The sequence below is a fragment of the Chanodichthys erythropterus genome, chromosome 20 (genome assembly GCF_024489055.1).
Source record: "Chanodichthys erythropterus isolate Z2021 chromosome 20, ASM2448905v1, whole genome shotgun sequence".
Lineage (NCBI taxonomy): Eukaryota > Metazoa > Chordata > Actinopteri > Cypriniformes > Xenocyprididae > Chanodichthys > Chanodichthys erythropterus.
The window spans coordinates 26,598,484-26,618,454 of NC_090240.1; the positions used below are offsets into that span (position 1 = coordinate 26,598,484).

Here is a 19,971-nt window from a genome sequence, read left to right on the forward strand (position 1 = left end):
TCATTTTTTAATGTTTTTTCTTTTGTTTTTATCATAGCTGTTTTTTGTTTTTGATTTGTTGTTTTTATTTGTTTCTTTCTTTTGCTTTTGTTGCTGTTTGTTTTGTGTTTGTTTTATTTGTTTAATTCTTTTATTTGTTTTTTCTCTTTATTTTTTATCCTTTGTTTTTTGTTGTTGTTGTGATTTGTTGTATTTTTGTTTTTTGCTTTTCATTTATTTCATTTTTTGGTAACACTTTAGTATAGGAAACACATATAAACTATTAACTACAACTTTTCCCTCAATAAACTCCTACTTTACTGCTAGTTAATAGTTAGTAAGGTAGTTGTTAAGTTTAGGTATTGGGTAGGATTAAGAATGTAGAATAAGGTGATGCAGAATAATGCATTAATATGTGCTTAATAAGTACTAATAAATAGTCAATATTCTAGTAATATGCAAGCTAATAAACAACTAGTTAAACTAGTTTCTTTCTTTTTCTTTTTGTTTGTTTGCTCTTTCATTCCTTCCTTGCTTCATTCATTCATTCATATTTCTCTTTGTCTTTAGTTTGTGAATGTAGTTTGGAGGGCTCTCAGAGCCGTTTCTGTGACCAGTACACAGGACAGTGTCCATGCCGGCCTGGTGCATTTGGTCAACGCTGTGATGGTTGTCAGGCTGGACACTGGGGCTTCCCAAACTGCAGGTCTTGCCAATGTAATGGCCAGGCTGATGAGTGCCACCAGAGGACTGGAGCCTGTCTCAACTGCAGAAGCAATACAGCAGGAGACCAGTGTGAAAGGTACAAGTAATAAAGCAGGCATTTTTGACGTTTTAAGCCATTTGGTTGATCTGATAATTACTAACATTAGAGGACACTTAAAATATTTGAGAAAAGCAGAATTTTTTTAAAGCTTGCAGGCACACAGTAAAAAAGGGTTGGTTTCTTTGCCCAAGCTAATGTAATAAATACCTCCTGACACAGATGTGCTAATGGTTACTATGGAAACCCAGCCATTGGCTTAGGGAGTCAGTGTCGACCATGCCCCTGTCCTGAGGGCCCCAACAGCGGACGCCACTTTGCCGCCTCATGTTATCAAGACAACCGCAACCAACAGGTGGTCTGCAACTGTAACCAGGGTTACACAGGTATTTTTAACCTCAGAATTTTCTTTCTTTCCAAAGATGGATGGTCTGGGTCATGCAGTTGCATTTCTTGCATACACGCGACAGGAGAATGTAGTTTTTGTATGACTTCCCAAATTAATAAGTGCTTGAATAGGGCTTTATTTTGTCATTTAACACCCTGAGTCCATCTGCATCTGGATAGGATGCAGAAAATGTCATAATCAGAGGCCACTGTCAGTCTGATCAGACATACAGTGATCATGTGTGTTATCTCCTGTCCCCCCTCAACTGGACACAGGGATTGTAAAGCGCTCTGCAGGGGCTGTCCTCAAGCGTGAGTAACCATGGAGACCCACCCCACCTCTGCTGCCCGACCTCCATCACCCCTCCCGTCCCTCCCTAGCGCATGGCTCACGCACTTCACACCTTGCATGTTCATTTGCAGAACCCTGTGAAACTCAACCCAGTTTAATCATATGTGACTGAGCAGTGTTGGGGAGTAACTAACTAAATGTAGCTACTAGTAGGTTTTTAAAACTAAGCTTTTCCAGTGCTTAACTTTACATCAAAATAAAATTGTATTAATTAAACACTAACCTAAAATCTTCTTTCTCTCTCATATTAAGCATTGGGAAGTCCAGCTCAATTCAGTGAATCTGTTTGTATGGATGGTTCATTTTGTAGAAATACAAAATAATATAATATTATACTCTTTGTTTAAATCATTTTTCAAAAAAATATTATAAAATATTATTCTGTAATATTTCTGGTTTTCTAGTTGTACTGGTGGTTGATCTGTTTGATCTATTCAAATGCTATTCAATTCTGTCATTCTAGTTGTTTCAAAGAGTTCTATTCTATTCTATTCTATTCTATTCTATTCTATTCTATTCTATTCTATTCTATCACTTGAAGTGAGAACCCATCAATGTTCCTTTGCCAGCTTTTGAGCCAGAGAAGCAGGCGTGTGTCTCTGTTGCACTTGGCTGCAAAGAAATTTGAACATAGCAACAGAGTGATTAAATATACAAGAATCATGGCATCCTATTTAGACTGAATTAATATTACAGCTAATTGAGCTTCAAACTGTTTTGGATCTTTTAATGTTGAAAAAAAGAAGTTATTTCCACTCTGATGCTTTGTACCTCATCACTCTTCAGGAGATTATTACAGTACTTTTCAGACAGCAGAGTATATTATGATTTGACATTAAGATTAAAATGTAAAATCTTCTGGAGAGTCATTTTTCATAACTTGATTTATGTATTCTTATACTGTATTCTTAGTAGAGCTTTACATGAAGATTTTGTATGCATGCACTTGCATCACTTAAATATTTCATTCATTAATTTCCTTAATAATTTAATGTCATAACTGGACATTATTCTAATACCTTAAAGGGTTAGTTCACCCAAAAATGAAATTTCTGTCATTAAGTACTCACATGTCATCCCAAACCCACAAGATATTTGTTTGTCTTTGGAACACAAATTAAGATTTTTTGATGAAATCTGAGGGTATCTGATCCACACATCTGATCCACACATTGCACCTTTTAAGGTCCAGAAAGGTACTAAAGACATCGTTGAAACCATCGACGTGACTACAGTGGTTCAAACTTAATATTATGAAGCGGCGAGAATACTTTTTGTGCAGAAAAAAACAAAACAAAAATAATGACTTTATTAAACAAATTTGTCTGTCCCCTGTTCATTGCAGAGCTTCGGTGTTTATGTCTGAACGGCAGCTCAGTATTGGCCGGCTCTTGCGTCAGCATCACACGCATGCGTCGTGCTGTTCATGTGACCAGAGCTGGCCAATACTAGACAAATGTGTTGTTTAAAAGCAGAGGCTCTGTTCTTTCTTTCAAAAATGCTGGTGGGGAAAGAGTTAAAAATGTCTTTCATGTGTATCTTTTCACCGATACCTTATAAAGAAATTTAAAAATTCTATCTTTATGCAACTAAACTCCTGCTTTTTCCATCAACCAGGTCCACGTTGTGAAGAATGTGCTCCTGGTTATTACAGTGACCCCTCTAGGCCCGGTGGGCAGTGCCAACCTTGTCGTTGCAGTAACAACATCGACCTATCGGATCCTGAGGCATGTGACAAGCGTACTGGCCAGTGTCTCAAATGCCTGTACAACACTGAAGGACCGGACTGCAGTGTGTGCAAGAGCGGATACTATGGAGAGGCTTCCCGCCGCAACTGCCGGAGTGAGTTTACCTGGGTCTCAAATTACTTTTCTACATTATAGTGCACTACTGTAATAACAATGATAAACATATCAACACGTTAATCTACCCAGAGTGCACCTGCAACTTTTTGGGCACGGAGCGTAGTCAGTGTCTGTCTCGAGATGACTGTGTGTGCCAGCGTGCCACAGGACAGTGCCAGTGTCTACCTCATGTTATTGGACAAACTTGTGATCACTGCGCTCCCAACTACTGGAACCTGGCAAGTGGGCGAGGCTGTGAGCCCTGTGGTTGTGACCCCAACAATGCCTACACATCTGCCTGTAATGAGGTACCCTTGACTCACAAATACTGCACACACTCAGGGCAAACGGTCTTCCATACGGTATTGTTCAAAAGTTTGGGCCAGTAATACCGTGTCCTAACCAGATGTGATAAGATTCCAGTGACAAGAATTTTGTCCGACCACACGAGATGTGACGCGACTACGAGATGCAACAAAATCAATTAAAAAAGCACAGCCAATCAGAACAGCATGTGGTCTGGCTCTCGCAGCAAGTGCAAGGCAGCAGAGATTAAGCTTGACAGCACTCGCAAGGAAATGAATAAGTACATAAATTCACAAATATAACACCATTTAAACAATATTAAAAATAAAATACTGCGTTACTAAAACATTCTTTGTCATAGAATACACTTGTTTGTTCACAGTTTGAACGATCTTGTTTCCATTTGTTTAATTTCAAGATCTGAAGTGAATAACAATTGTTGCTTTTAGTACGGCTGCTAAATGATATTCAATGTGTGTAAGTTAACACATTACACGCTTTTAACATTAAATAAAACACACAATCATTACCATACCATTATCATTTTCATTCTTTTTGTTGCAGAAAAATAGAAAACGTTTCTAAAAAAGAATCGTTGTGTGTCACCGTTGCAGCTGGTTAGGCCAAAAACTCATAGAAAAGATCAATTTTATCACGTGTTGCAGCATCACATCTGGTTTGGACATGGTGTAATATATTTTAAGAAATTAATGCTTTAATTCAGCAAGGATGTATTAAATTGATCAAAAGTGACAGTAAAGATTTTAAACAGTGTTCCAAAATATTACTATTGAAATTTCTGTTCATCAAAAATTTTAAATAATTAAAAATAATCTGCATATTAGAATGATTTCTGAAGACTGGAGTAATGATGCTGTAGCAAATAAGCTCAAAGGGAAAATAATAATTATTCATAACATGTTATGATTAATTATGACTATTCAGATTAATCAGATTAACTTGATGTAGCTACATTAACATTACAATCAATTAATCAGTTCATCCTATGAACACTCAGTATTGATTATTAATTAATTATAAGAAAAGGGTATTTTTCATGGCCACAGAAAAAATAATTTCTCAGCATTTACAGCACTTAGAGCGTGTAACAAGATCGAGATCATTTAAAGGGTTAGTTCACCCAAAAATGAAAATTCTGTCATTCATTACTCACCCTCATGTCGTTCCACATCCGTAAGACCTTCGTTAATCTTCAGAACACAAATTAAAATATTTTAGTTGAAATCCGATTTCTCCCTGAGGCCTCCATAGGGAGCAATGACACTTCCTCTCTCAAGATCCATAAAGGTACTAAAAACATATTTAAATCGGTTCATGTGAGTACAGTGGTTCAATATTAATATTATAAAGCGACGAGAATATTTTTGGTGTGCCAAAAAAAACTAAATAACGACTTATATAGTGATGGCTGATTTCAAAACACTGCTTCAGGAAGCATCGGAGCACAGATGAATCAGTGTATCGAATCTGCTGTTTGGAGCGCCAAAGTCACGTGATTTCAGCCGTTGTCAGTTTGACGCGCGATCTGAATCATGATTCAACACACTGATTCATTTGTGCTCCGAATCTTCATGAAGCAGTGTTTTGAAATCAGCCATCACTATATAAGTCGTTATTTAGTTTTTTTTGGCGCACCAAAAATATTCTCGTCGCTTTATAATATTAATATTGAACCACTGTACTCACATGAACCGATTTAAATATGTTTTTAGTACCTTTATGGATCTTGAGAGAGGAAGTGTCATTGCCCCCCAATGCAGGCCTCACTGAGCTATCGGATTTCAACTAAAGTATCTTAATTTGTGTTCCAAAGATTAACGAAGGTCTTACGGGTGTGGAACGGCATGAGGGTGAGTAATAAATGACATAATTTTCATTTTTGGGTGAACTAACCATTTAAGTGACAGTTATTTGCAGGCAGAACCAAATATGAATTGTGCAAAAATTTTATTAACTAAATAACGAACACAACCAATCTAACAAACACATACAAACACAATCACGTGTACATAGGTAAAATGAAAAGTGATAGAATGAAACCAGAAGTGAGAACAAGAGATGAAGCTATGGAAAAGAGTCATTAAACCACAAAAAGAACCATCAGAGTATAGTTTCACCTCACTGAATGTACGATTCTTGCATGGCCATTGCGGTGGAAGCCATTTCCGAAGTTCAAGTTGAAGTAGTCTTGTGATGGTTCCATGAGTTTCAATCAATTTCTTGCGTTGAATGAGTTAGTTAGTTAGTTAGTTAGTTTGACTCTTCTGTGGTCATTGTCTGTTATGGTAGATAACCGAATATGAATTATTTATGGACAATATTACATTTCTATAAAATTGTGTCTAAATAAATGAAAAATAAAACTCAAAAAAACTCAAATGAATTGTTTTTAATGCTACAATTTAGGCATCACAACATTATAATTTACAGTATAATAATGGATATTCATTTTTGAAATTTGCTAAAAATTGCATTTAATAGTGTTAGTAAATTATTGATCTTATTAAAGGTTAACTTTATGTAACAGTTGAGTATGAACAATTAAATATCCATACTGATCAATTAAAAAATCTCTGATAACCGATATGGTACCATATTTAGTAGTCTTAAATATATCTATTCCTCTTTTTGAACCCAAATTCATATAGTTCACAGGCCAGTGCCAGTGCCGTGTTGGGTTTGGAGGAAAGACCTGTAAAGACTGCCAGGAGAACCACTGGGGCGACCCAAGAGTACTATGCCGAGGTACAATGATCTTTCAGAACATTTTATATATACTGTCTGTATCCATATCATCTCTGATGTTAACACATTGTAACACATTTCATCATCAACTCTAATGCTCTAATTACAACATTTTTGCTTCACAATTAATCATAATTCACCAAAATCCTATTGATTTGGTTACTTCTCCTCCCACAGCATGTGACTGTGACCCCCGTGGCATCGAGTCATCTCAGTGCAACCGTGTGACCGGTCATTGCGTGTGCCAGCAGGGAGTGTCAGGCGTTCGCTGTGATCAATGTGCCCGTGGCTTCTCTGGCACCTTCCCTGATTGCAAGCCTTGCCACCAGTGCTTTGGGGACTGGGACCGCATCGTTCAGGATCTGGCGACCAGAACCAAAGCTCTCACAGATCGAGCCAAGGAGCTCCACACTACCGGCTTGACTCGAGCCTTTGAGAGAAAATTTAAAGAGTTGGAGGACATGCTGGCTCAGGTGCGGGACATTGTTAATGCCCGCAATGGCACCGCTGAAGCTGTGACCGTTCTGATGGGCATGATAGAGGATCTCAGGTACAGTCTGGTTAGAGGCAGACAGATACACCACATTTGCAGACCCCAAATTCTGTCGTATTACTTGAAAGATCTGCAAGACTATTTGAGGGTGTTGACGAGACATCATTACTATACTCAGTTTTTAGTAAAAAGATGTATTACTAGTTACATATTTCTAGTATTATTTATGAGTGCTATTGAAAAGTATAACTTTTTCAATTTCATTTAGACCTTCAAAGTAAACATTTTAGAGGTCATTATAACATAAATATATTCTGTAAATTTAAAAAAAATGCTTTTTCTTTGTATGCAATTTTTACATTTCTCCATCAAAATGAATTAGTTACATTAGATTATGTTAGAAATGTATTAGATTAAATTAGATTAATTAAATAGCAAATATCTTTATATGTATATAATTAATTAGTAAATGTTTTATATAATGTTTTATATCAGTCAATATAAATAGCTAAGAAAATATTTTTTACTTTGAAACACTTAAGTTTCTAATTAATTTTGGAAACTATTTAAGGTTTTGTTTTTGTCTTCGGAACACAACTAAGATATTTTTTATGTAATCCGAGAGGTATATAACTCGTCCATAGTCAGCAATATAATCAACACTTTCAAGGTCCGGAAAGGTAGTAAAGACATCATTAATTGAAAATTCTGTCATTAATTACTCACCCTTATGTCGTTCCACACCCATAAGGCCTTCGTTCATCTTCGGAACACAAATTAAGATATTTTTGATAAAATCCGATGGCTCAGTGAGACCTGCATTGCCAGCAAGATCATTTCCTTTTTCAGTGCCCAGAAAGCTACTAAAGACATATTTAAAACAGTTCATGTAACTACAGTGGTTATAATATTATAAAGCGATGAGGATATTTTTGTGCACCAAAAAAAAAAAAAAAGCGACTTTATTCCACAATCTAGTGATGGCCAATTTCAAAATACTGCTTCATGAAGCTTCAAAGCTTTATGAATCTTTTGTTTCTGAATCTTCTGTGGTTCAGAGCGCATATCAAACCGCCAAAGTCATTTGAACTATTGAAATTTCAAAACACTTATGACTTACCGAACCCTTGCTTACTGAAATCACATGATTTTGGCTCTCCAAACCACTGATTCGAAACAAAAGATTCGTAAAGCTTCGAAGCTTCATGAAGCGGTGTTTTGAAATCACCCTTAGTACCCTTTAAATACTTTGACTAGTAAATGAGTACAAATTTGACATGGTACCCATACTTTCACATAAATATTATTGAAGTATAATTTCATATTTTACCATTTTTCTCGCATTATTTTTCACTTTTTACACCCTTGATGGTCTAAAAATGATGTTTTCCTCTCGCAGAGCTCAGATTGGTGAGACCACGGACACACTGAACCAGCTGGAGGGAGACCTGACTGCTGTGCAGGACAGTAACTATGAGGCCAGTAATGCGCTAAGTACCCTGGAGAGGGAAGCGAAAGAGCTCAACCTGAACTCAGATCAGCTTAACCGTCAGCTTGACATCCTCAAGAACTCCAACTTCTTGGGTTAGTCACTGATGCTGTCTTACTGTATCTAAAATACACTTACAGTGGCCACAAAAAGTGTTGTTTTAGGCCATACTTACAAATGTTTGAACATCTTTGCATTTTATAACAAAATATCAAAACAAGTGGCATTTATTTATCAATAGCTCCCATTGACTGCTCTTTGTTATTGGAGAAGGAAAGTATACTTTATAATATTTGGTATACTTCCTCAGGTGCATATGACAGCATACGAGCCTCGTACAACAAGTCACGTGACGCAGAGCATCGTGCCAACAGATCTACCTCTGACATTCCCAGCACAGTGAGCCAATCAGCAGACACCCGCAAGAAAACAGAGCGACTGATTGCCCAAAAGAGAGATGATTTTAACCGCAAAAACGCTGCCAACAAACGTACGCTCACAGACTTAAATGCAAAAGCTCAAAATCTGGACATCAAGAAAATCAATGAAAAGGTAAGCAGCTCTTTAAGATGGACACCTCAAATTTAAAATTATAACCATACATACATACATCTAGATTGTTAATTTAAATATTTTTATAGCATTTTAAAAGTATTATTTAAAAAAAATATATATAATATATAAAATCATTGTAATGTATAAAATATTATAAAATATTATTATTAAAAATAACATTTTATTGTTTATTATTATATTGTTTACTTTAGAACTTTTGATTTATTATTGTTGTAGGTGTGTGGAGCACCGGGTGATGCTCCATGTATGGACAGCCCTTGTGGTGGTGCTGGTTGTCGTGATGATGAGGGAAAACGCCACTGTGGAGGTCTGAATTGCAATGGAGCTGTTGCAGTGGCCAACAATGCCCTGGATAGATCCAAGCATGCAGAAAAAGAGTTGGATAAAGCTATGGGAGTGGTGGAAGAGCTTTTTAAGCAGGTAGAGACACTGTGACCAATGACTAGCATGATTAGAGCATTTTCAGTGCTGACAATTCCGTTTATTAACATTCTCCAGAACGTGCTCAATCTTTACTCTTCATCTTATAATGTCTTGATGGTCTTATTAAGGTGGCAGATGCTAAGACCAAGGCTCAGGAAGCTAAGGATAGAGCCCAGGCAGCTTTGGAAAAAGCTAGTGATACCAAGAACAAGGTGGATCATTCTAACAACGACCTGAGGGATCTCATCAAACAAATTCGTGAATTTCTTATGCGTGAGTTTTTTTATTATATTATATTATATTATATTATATTATATTATATTATATTATATTATATTATATTATATTATATTATATTATATTATATTATATTATATGTAAGCAATAAGGTACGAGAGGCTGTGCTGTATCGTGAATAAATCACGGCTGAGGGGCATTGTTAAGCACGACGTGAAGCAGAGTGGCTGCAACCCCTTCAGCCGTGACTTATTCATGATACAGCACTAGCCTTGAGTACCTTATTGCTTTTATAAAATGGTTACCACACAATACAAATATTAAAGCCAAAAAATATGTATCAATGCAACATTCATGATGAAGTCAAATCACTAAAAGCCTTCCTTCCACTGGAAAAAATAGTTCCTAACCGTGAACAGCAACAGAAGTTACATTATTATGCCATTAGATGGCGGCAAAGACTGTCTTTATGAGTGTGTCAGTCAGTAGCAAAGGCTTTTATATTGAAAAAACTGAATTGTTGTGAACACGGAACAAGACGCAACTGACTAATGTTTTGACTAGCGCTGTCATTCACGGAAAACTCCTTAACTGTTAAAAGGACAAGATATTGCAGCGGACATTTAAACTGATTTTTTATTATAAACATAGGACTGACCTGAAGGAAAATGTGAATGCAGGTAATAAACTCGCTCACTCGATCTCTTTTTCACAATACACTTCTACATAATACAGTAAGCTTCAATGAACAATATCAATTGAGAACAAACAGTTTACGTTGCTAAGAGTGGTTGCTAAGGGTGTAGTGATACACAGAACAGTTGGGTGAAGCGGTCATAGCGTGAATAAAACCAAAGTCCCGTTAAGACAAGTCATTTCACTCGGCGGCCATCTTTGAAACGCCTCTCGGGCATCCTGGGCATCATGCAGCTCCTATCTCTTTGAATGGGGAAACATCAGATTCTCCAAAACTGTTCTCCAACCTTACGATTAAATTTGATATTTGAAATCACCAATGAAATCTAACAACGACCGACTCATAAATTTAGTTTCTAAACGCTCGAATCATGACAAAAAACTATTTTTCAGGCTGGATCAAGCTAATGCGCATGCGCAGACCTAAATGCGCGTCTCTTCGGAGGCGCGAGTCTGACTGTTTCTATAGAAACCAGTTATTCTAACGGCCGCTGAAGTGACGCGATGACTTTACCAGTCGGTGATTGGCTCTTTGCTTTAGAAGGCAGGACTTATTCCGCCATATTGCACGTTACACTTTCTCCCATTCAAAACAATACGAGTGACACGTCTTGTGTTATTCTATAGTCTTTGATAAAACACAGCTATTGACCAATCAGAATCAAGGACAGGAACTAACCGTTCTCTTTCAAGCATACGTTTCGGTGTCTCACTGTGGGATACGCCCCTTCCGCGTATTCGTCAGAAGCTCTATTACATTAAGCCAGCCCCAATTGGCTGGCAGACGTGACGTCGTGTCAGGGAGTGGCTTCCCCACCCTTAGTATAAAAGGAGCGACACAACGTCACTAAGACATTCAAAAACCTCTTCTCGCTTCACACCAGAAGCCTACGAACTCCTGGACGAACGACTGGCCACCAAGCCATCCTTCGCCTGACTCCTTCGATTGCAAGGATTGTTCGTTAATACGATGGCTGCAGCAATGCAGGCTGTTCCGGCTAGTGAGGGAGATGCTGTGCGACTTTGTTCATGCGGGAACAAAATCTCATGCAAAGACACACACCAGGTCTGCTCTGCATGTCTTGGGCTGAAACATGCTCAACTGGCGATCGATAACCCAGGTTCCTGTGAACATTGCGCACGCTTCACAATGAAGAGCCTTCGTCGCAGACTAGCACGCCAAGCTAGTCTGTCAGGCCAGGATCCCCTCATGTCACCTAGCCCTGTTCCAGCTACCACTCCACAGGTACCCATTCCTGTAGAGCTGCCCACCACGGCAGCTTTATCTTGGGGTGAACAGCTCGATGTTTGCGTCCCTCTGCCCAACGTGCTCAGTACGGATGATGAGGAGGACGCGCTCGATTTCGAGGAAGAGGGACAATCGGATTACCTCCTCTCTGAGGAAGAGGAGGATTTCGAGGACTCCCCTTTCCTTCCCCCTGCGCACTCGGTAATACCCCTCGCCACGGCGGGACCCACGGAAGACGCAGGCGGGGCACCATCCCCGCTTCTCAGTGTTGATCTGCAAGATGTGTGCAAACGCGCTGCAGAGAAACTAAACATTCCATGGCCGACCGTGGTAGCGGAGACTGCAAAGTCTCGCTACGAGGGCAAGAGGCTGCAGAGTGCGAAACGGGCAGCACGGCAGCTCCTTCCTGTGTTTCCAGAGCTCCTGGAGGAGGTGGCTATCACCTGGAAGGACAAACCGTTCACCAGCAAATTGCCCGTGCAGGGAGGATCCGCTCTCGATGTGGAGGGAATGGAGAAAGTAGGACTTCTCCGAATGCCCCCCATGGAGCCATTAGTCGCTGCGCATCTGCATCCAAAGCACACAGCGGCTGCGAATCCGACATTGCCATCCAAAGCGGACCGTTTCTAGTCGAGCATGACGGAACGCGCTTATAGGGCAGTCGCTCTCTCTGTCAGGGCTCTGAACGCTATCTCAATGCTGACCGCGTACCAAGCGGAACTGCAGGACGAAGCGTCGACCACGCCAGGTCAGACGCACTGGGAGGAGATCTGTGTAGTTACCGATCTTTCTCTCCGTCTTCAGAGATGCGCGGTGCAGGCCGCGGGCAAGGCCATGGCCACGGCCATGGCCACAATGGTCATTCAAGAGAGAGGACGTTGGCTTAATTTGGCAAATCTCTCTGACAGGGAAAAAGAAGCCATCCTGGACGCACCGGTCGTCGCAGATGGCATCTTCGGCTCGGCTCTGACGCTGATGCAAAAGAGATGCGAGGAAAAGAAAAGGGACGATGAGGCTTTGCAGCTCTGTTTGCCTAGGAAGACGCAGACTGCACCCCCTCAGCCACCTCGGCAGACCTTCGCTCAAGTTACGACCCGCCCACCCCCCAGCTATCGCATTCCAAGGCGACAGAGACCGAATGTGAATGCAGCGGGTCACAGCGGAGTCCCAGAACAGAGAACTGCCTGGCCTAGAAAGAGCTTCCCGCCTGCTACGGCTCAGTCGGTTCAGCCAGCTCCTCAACCTCATCCTCAATCCCACGCTCAGGGAGCGAGGAGGAAGAAGAAGGCAGTTTGATGGGGTCTTCCCCGGGGAAAGGAGCCCACAGCCCCCCTGTTCGCGAGCTCCCGACCCCCAAATGTTCAGCATTCGACAAGGGACGAGTTTCGAAGTTCCCAGATGTTCTGTGTGGAAAACAGAGCCCGGTTGGGCCAGGGGAAGCACAGCAGTGAGAAGGACAAGAGATGGTGCAGTGGTGCACACCAACCCACAAGTCACAAGCACTTTTCATGTTCAGAACTCAATAAAGTTTTCACTGTATTCCCAGAATATGTTGCAAAACACAATTCCCCAAAAAATGTTGCAAAACATATTAACAGAACACAATACAACGTCACCTCGGGGAGTTTTTGCCCCCTTAGAGGTGATGAGCCGCTTAAACTCTGTCCAAGCGCTAAGTCCCCACGCATGCGCAGCACAGACCCCAAACTCGTCCACCGCTCAGCCACACGATGGCACCAGAACGCTGCAAATAAACAGTTGGCGAGAATGCACACAGTCCCGCTGGGTATTAAAAACGATACAATTCGGGTACAGACTGCAGTTTGCCGCTTCCCCCCCGCATTTCAAAGGGATAATTCATTCTCAGGTGCGGGGAGACTTAAAGCATGTTCTTCAGGAGGAAATTTCCTCTCTGTTAAACAAAAAAGCGATAAGAGTGGTCCCAACCGAGCAGAGCCACAGCGGGTTTTACTCGAGATACTTCCTCGTCCCAAAGAAAGGGACTCAAGCTCTTTGTCCCATATTAGATCTGCGTGCACTGAACAAATACTTAAGGAAGTACAAGTTCAGGATGCTCACTCATTCTACACTCCTGAAACTAGTGCGCCAGGGCGATTGGTTTACGTCGATCGACCTGAAAGACGCATATTTTCACATAAAGATATATCCACCCCACAGGAAATTCCTGAGGTTTGCTTTCCGTGGAGTGGCATACGAATATCTGGTTCTACCGTTTGGCTTGTCTCTCAGCCCATTGGTATTCGTAAAATGTACAGAAGCGGCCCTGACCCCGCTCAGGGAGAAAGGCATTCGTCTCGCTACTTACATAGACGATTGGCTGGTGACAGCTCGGTCAGAGCGAGAAGCGAAAGAACACACAGCTATGCTTCTGGGACATATACAGAAACTGGGATTGAAATTAAACATCGAAAAAAGTGTTTTAATCCCCACGCAGTCCATAACTTATCTGGGGCTGTCACTAAACTCGGTAATGTTCAAAGCGCGACTGTCGGAAGACAGGGTAAGAAAATTCACTCATTGCATGACAGATTTTCAGAGGGGGAAAAATGTTTCCTTTCGCACATGCCTCAGACTGTTAGGACTGATGGCCTCAGCCCTGATAGTTATTCCCTTAGGCAGACTGTTCATGAGAGAGTTTCAGCGCTGGGTAGCGTCTCTGAGGCTGGACCCGATACGTCATTCTCGAAGGAGAGTGAGAGTGACGTCAGAGGCAGTCTTGGCATTGCGCCAGTGGAGACACCCGAACTTTCTGATTCAAGGGGTTCCCATGGGCGTGGTTCGAGCCAGAAAAGTCATAACAACGGACGCGTCGTTGTCCGGCTGGGGGGGCATTCACGAGGGCAGGATAGTGAATGGGAGATGGGGTCCTCATCTGTCCAGTCTTCACATAAACTATTTGGAAATGCTAGCCGTTTTTCTGACGCTGAAGCATTTTCTCTCCTTTCTAAAGGGGCATCATGTTCTCGTGAGAACGGACAACACAACAGTTGTGGCCTACATAAACAGACAGGGAGGTCTCAGATCACTTCCCTTGCACACGTTAGCACGCAAACTGATTCTATGGGGCAATGCCAATCTTTTATCCTTGAGAGCGACGCACGTACAGGGTGTCATGAACCAGGGAGCGGATCTGCTGTCCAGGGGCAATCCCCTCTACGGGGAGTGGAAATTGCACAGGGAGGTGGTCGAGCAGATTTGGAGCATATACGGCAGGGCGTCAGTGGATCTGTTCGCGTCCCACGACAATGCTCAGTGTCCTCTGTTTTTCTCCCTGAAAGACCAGAGCGCGCCTCTGGGGATAGATGCGCTGGCGCACGAATGGCCTCGCACTCTCCTTTACGCGTTCCCACCGATAGCGTTGATATCCCCAACACTTCTCAGAGTGAGGGAGGAGGGATTGACACTAATACTAATAGCTCCGAGGTGGCCAGGGAAATATTGGCTAGCGGAGATCATACATATGCTTTACGGAGACCCGTGGCCTCTCCCGCTGCGCAGAGACCTCTTGTCACAAGCAGAAGGGGAGATTTTTCACCCTCATCCAGAACGCCTGGCACTATGGGCCTGGCCCGTGAGTGGTTCAATTTAAATACAACTGGCCTGTCTGACAGCGTTATCAGAACCATACAAAATGCTAGAGCCTCGTCAACTAGGTCTCTTTATGAATGCAAATGGGGCGTGTTTGAGCGCTGGTGCGCAACCAAACGCGAAATCCCTTTTCAGTGTTCAGTGGCAGTTGTCCTATCATTTCTTCAGGATTTGATAGATCAAAGGAAAGCGTTTTCAACCATAAAAGTGTTTCTGGCCGCTATATCTGCTTGCCATATTGGTTTTGATAATAAAACTGTGGGGCAGCATCCTTTGTTGTGCAGGTTTATGAAGGGCGCGCGCCGCGTTTTGCCAGTTTCAAAACCTCTTTCCCCCTCATGGGATTTAGGATTGGTGCTTGATGCTCTCTCCATGTCCCCATTTGAGCCGCTGGACAAGGTTGATTTTAAGATATTATCATTTAAGACGGCGCTGCTGTTAGCTTTGGCCTCGGCAAAGCGCGTAAGCGAGATTCACGCGTTTTCAGTGCACTCAGCGTGTATGCAGTTCATGCCTGGCGATGCAGGGGTAGTTCTGAAGCCCAATCCTGCATTCATGCCCAAAATACTTGGTGCTATCATTCCTCTTGAGCTGAGAGCCTTTCATCCACCACCTTTTGCTTCATCAGAACAACAAAAGTTGAATGCGTTGTGCCCAGTGCGTGCTTTACGCATTTATACACAAAGAACTAGAGGGTTCAGGGAGAGCGATCAGCTTTTCGTATCTTGGACGAAACCTCGTACGGGGAAGCCGATTACTAAGCAACGTCTATCGCACTGGATAGTAGAAGCGATTTCGTTGGCATATTCCAGTAAGGGTCTTGTGTCCCCTCCTGGATTACGCGCACACTCGACAAGGGGAATGTCAACTTCGTGGGCTCTATTTAAAGGAGTCATGATACAGGACATTTGTGAAGCGGCGAGTTGGTCCTCGCCGCATACATTTGCAAGGTTTTATAAACTGGACGTTACAGCTCAAACTTTAGCACATGCAGTTTTGAGTGTCGGAACGTGAATCACGAGTCATGACCATTCGGCCACGGATACAGTGATTGTGGTGTGGTTGGCAGGAGACTTCGAGACAGGCTATCTGGCAATACGGGAGTTAGGATATCCCACAGTGAGACACCGAAACGTATGCTTGAAAGAGAACAATAGGTTACTTGCGTAACCCCGGTTCTCTGATAGCATTAAGTGAGGTGTCTCACCAGATCACCCTCCTTGCTGTGTGAAGCGAGGAAGAGGTGTGCTTGTTTTGAATGTCTTAGTGACGTTGTGTCGCTCCTTTTATACTAAGGGTGGGGAAGCCACTCCCTGACACGACGTCACGTCTGCCAGCCAATTGGGGCTGGCTTAATGTAATAGAGCTTCTGACGAATACGCGGAAGGGGCGTATCCCACAGTGAGACACCTCACTTAATGCTATCAGAGAACCGGGGTTACGCAAGTAACCTATTGTTTTATATTATATTATATTATACTTGTCTGAAACCCCTTTAATGTTCATGCTTTGGTCACTGTTTACATGTCATGTTGAATATTTGCAGAAGAGGGGGCAGATCCTGACAGCATTGAGGCAGTGGCCAATCGGGTGCTGGAACTATCTATCCCTGCTTCTCCCGAGCAGATTCGACATCTCGCCAATGAGATTAAAGACCGTGTCAAGAGTCTGTCCAATGTAGACGCCATTCTTGAACAGACCCAGAATGACGTCCGCAAAGCAGAACAGCTGCTGCTGGATGCCAAGAAAGCAAGGTGACTATCTGCACATTTGGTTGTATTATCTTTATTTGTGCATTGTTTTAGTACATCACTTTGTAAATGTGAATAAATCCATATTGTTTCACTATAGGAATAAGGCAGAGGGAGTGAAGAGCACAGCTGAGAGTGTGAAAAAGGCCTTGAACGATGCCACCAGGGCCCAGGCAGCTGCAGAGAAGGCCATTCAGAAAGCTAGAAATGACATTGGCTTAACTCAAAACCAGCTGGTACAGGTAAAACAAACTTCATTTGGGTTAACTTGAATTTTTATTGTTATAAATTGATCACAAGCATTCTTGCAATATTTCTAAAGATCCAGTCGGAGACCACAGCTCGTGAGAGAGATCTTAATGATGCCATGGACAGGCTGGGAGATCTGGGACGCCAAATAGAGGCCTTAAAGACCAAACGTGCCAACAACAGCCTGGATGCAGCACGGGCAGAGGAGACTGCCACCATGGCCCGGGACAAGGCCAATGAAGCTAAAGAGGTGTGTGACAGTCTTCTGTTTGTCATAGTGTGTTTTGTTTACCAGAATTGAGTGACTTTATCATCTGTTTTAGATCCTGGATGGCGAACTGTCCGATAAGTACCGTACTGTTCAGGGTCTGATGGACAGTAAGGCGAAGACAATGCAGGACGCCAAGCAGAAAGCAGAGCACCTGAGAGAAGAAGCGAAGGAGCTGCTAAAGGATGCCCAGGATAAACTGCAGAGGCTGGCGGGTAAGTGTGTGGGAGACGCACAGAGAACTGGAGGAAGTCTATTTTTACAGTTCAATTAGATAAATCCTAACAATTCCTTTATTTCCCTCATAGCTGTATGAATTTGGAAGTACCTTTTCTTCTGAAATGTCCAAGACCAGTAGTGGAAATACATGTGTGTTGTATTCATATAGTGAATAGATATTATTTTATAATAAATATAAATATATATATATATAAATATATATATATATATATGGTGATTTCTCTTAATTGTGCACTTTTGATGTGTGAAGTAACAAAGATAAGAAACTGATGTTAATTATTGTTGCAGCCAGTAAAAAAGTAATTACAAAGAAATAGAACCAGAGACACCTACAGCTGAAGACTGGATTGACATATTACATAATATGTAATAGAAAAGCTTTCCTTTTTCCTCTTACCCAGATAGAAGATTTTTTTTTCAGTTTGGAGAAAATGGACTGATTATATAAAACCAATTCTCCCAGACTTTTCTTGAAACATAAGTGGTCTGTAAGGTAATGCTTTTGATATATCCCTTCCCTTGTTCTTTTGTACATTGTTGCTGTCAAAAATTAGGAAAATACAAAACATCTAAAGTGTTTTATTTCCATGACCAGTGGCATACATGATTGGTTGAGACACTGTCTTTGTATTGACATTGATGTTTTTTGTTTTAATATGTCTGCCTTCATCACTATATATATTTTCCCTCTGAAATGAAAAACAAAAATGTCAAAATATCAGTTAAAATATATATGATCCACAGGAAAGCTTTCAGTCATTAAATGGGAAATCAAAGAAACTTGCGTTATTTATTTGAAGAAGTAACTCCGATATTGTGTTGTAAATTTAAAAGTAATGTATTACTTTTTTAGCTACTTGGAAAAAGCATTATCTGATTATGTAACTCACATTACTTGTAATGTGTTACCTTCAACATTGGTAGTAGGTATATGCAGTCAGGTCAAGGCGGTTGGTTTAGTGTTTTCTGGCATCTCCATGTGGTCCTGCTTGTATTGCACTGTTCATAATATACACTATGATTTCTGAAAAGCTTTTTTCTGTATCTTTGGGGTGCTTTTGTGTGCATAATTGTATGAATTTTATGGTCTCCTTATATCGTTTGGTTATTTGGTGTCTTTATGGAGTCTCCAAGTGTCACACCTACAATTACCTTTAAAAAAAAGCTTGCAGAAAATACAGTTTTGTGAGAATCACCTGGTCTGCCCTCTTGTGGTGACAAGTAATTTTGATCTTGTGCCATTTTCTTGTAAGGCAGTCATTGTTTTATTTCCTGGTAGCTCTAACCTGGTTTTGTTGTTATTTTGTATCCATAGAGCTTGAAAAGGACTATGAGGAAAACCAGAAGGTATTGGAAGGAAAAGCCAGGCAGCTGGATGGCCTAGAAGATAAAATGAAGGCAATCCTGCATGCCATCAATAAACAGATACAGATCTACAACACCTGTCAATAATCCGTCACAGGAAGGAAGCCCATCAGCTGGACTGCTGCTGTCTCTGAAACTTCACTACTGTCTGAAAGGATCTGCCATTTTCATGACTTTTTTTTTTCCCAGGCTGCTACAACAATTGCCGTTTGCCAACAAACCTGCAATGCCAAACTGCCACCAGACACAATGTCTGCAACAAATGTTGTTTTAACGAAGGGCTTTTGTCAAAAGACACTACATTAACCTATTTTCATTATGGAGTCGAATGAAATGCATATATTCACATGTGTTTTGTAAGGCAGAGCAGTATTCTACTTTCTTGTCATTAGAAATTTGCTTGTAAAATACTGTATGATGAAGTTACTGAGTTTGCTTGAATGTAAAAGACACTGAATCGTGGCACAGAAGTTGTAGCGTTTAGATTTTCTGCTTGCCCTTTTTCTTTTAAAACAGGTATTGCTTGGTATTTGATTTTAATGGTATTTTAACACTCTCATTTTCTAATGAGAAACACTTTACATTTGTTGTCTTCTAAGAAAAGTTTCTATAATAGGCTGAATATCTGTCTAAGAGAAACTACTGTAAGAATAGACTTACAAAGACATTGTTAAATGAAGTCAAATGAGTTGTTGTTCACTGGTTGTGTATCATGTACATTGATGTACATCATGATTGTTCTTATGAGTATCAAAACCAACAATAACAGTTAATAAAAATAAAAAGTAATAATATCCCAATTTGATTTCTTGTACATTCTCTACATATAACACTAACAAAATGAGGAACAAAAATCTAATGTGTGAACACCTTCAGATACAAAAAAGTGTCAAATATGTTCTATAAATATCTAGCATTCACTTTAAAGA

General features: G+C 41.0%; 1 protein-coding gene across 2 annotated transcripts in view; it reads left to right on the forward strand.

The window, feature by feature from the left end:
- Nucleotides 1-19,836, forward strand: part of lamb2 (laminin, beta 2 (laminin S)) — a 49,266-nt gene extending 29,430 nt beyond the window's left edge. The window contains exons 20-35 of one of the 2 annotated variants that reach the window (XM_067370395.1): nt 550-781; nt 965-1,128; nt 1,406-1,441; nt 3,099-3,323; nt 3,416-3,633; nt 6,301-6,397; nt 6,575-6,947; nt 8,290-8,474; nt 8,690-8,931; nt 9,172-9,375; nt 9,507-9,651; nt 16,716-16,923; nt 17,021-17,162; nt 17,243-17,419; nt 17,493-17,652; nt 18,993-19,836. In XM_067370395.1, the coding sequence (XP_067226496.1) occupies nt 550-781; nt 965-1,128; nt 1,406-1,441; nt 3,099-3,323; nt 3,416-3,633; nt 6,301-6,397; nt 6,575-6,947; nt 8,290-8,474; nt 8,690-8,931; nt 9,172-9,375; nt 9,507-9,651; nt 16,716-16,923; nt 17,021-17,162; nt 17,243-17,419; nt 17,493-17,652; nt 18,993-19,129 (2,945 nt within the window). In that variant the 3' untranslated portion in view covers nt 19,130-19,836. The remainder of the gene's footprint in view (nt 1-549; nt 782-964; nt 1,129-1,405; nt 1,442-3,098; nt 3,324-3,415; nt 3,634-6,300; nt 6,398-6,574; nt 6,948-8,289; nt 8,475-8,689; nt 8,932-9,171; nt 9,376-9,506; nt 9,652-16,715; nt 16,924-17,020; nt 17,163-17,242; nt 17,420-17,492; nt 17,653-18,992) is intronic. The other variant, XM_067370396.1, reaches the window with a different exon arrangement.
- Nucleotides 19,837-19,971: the final 135 nt, after the last annotated feature.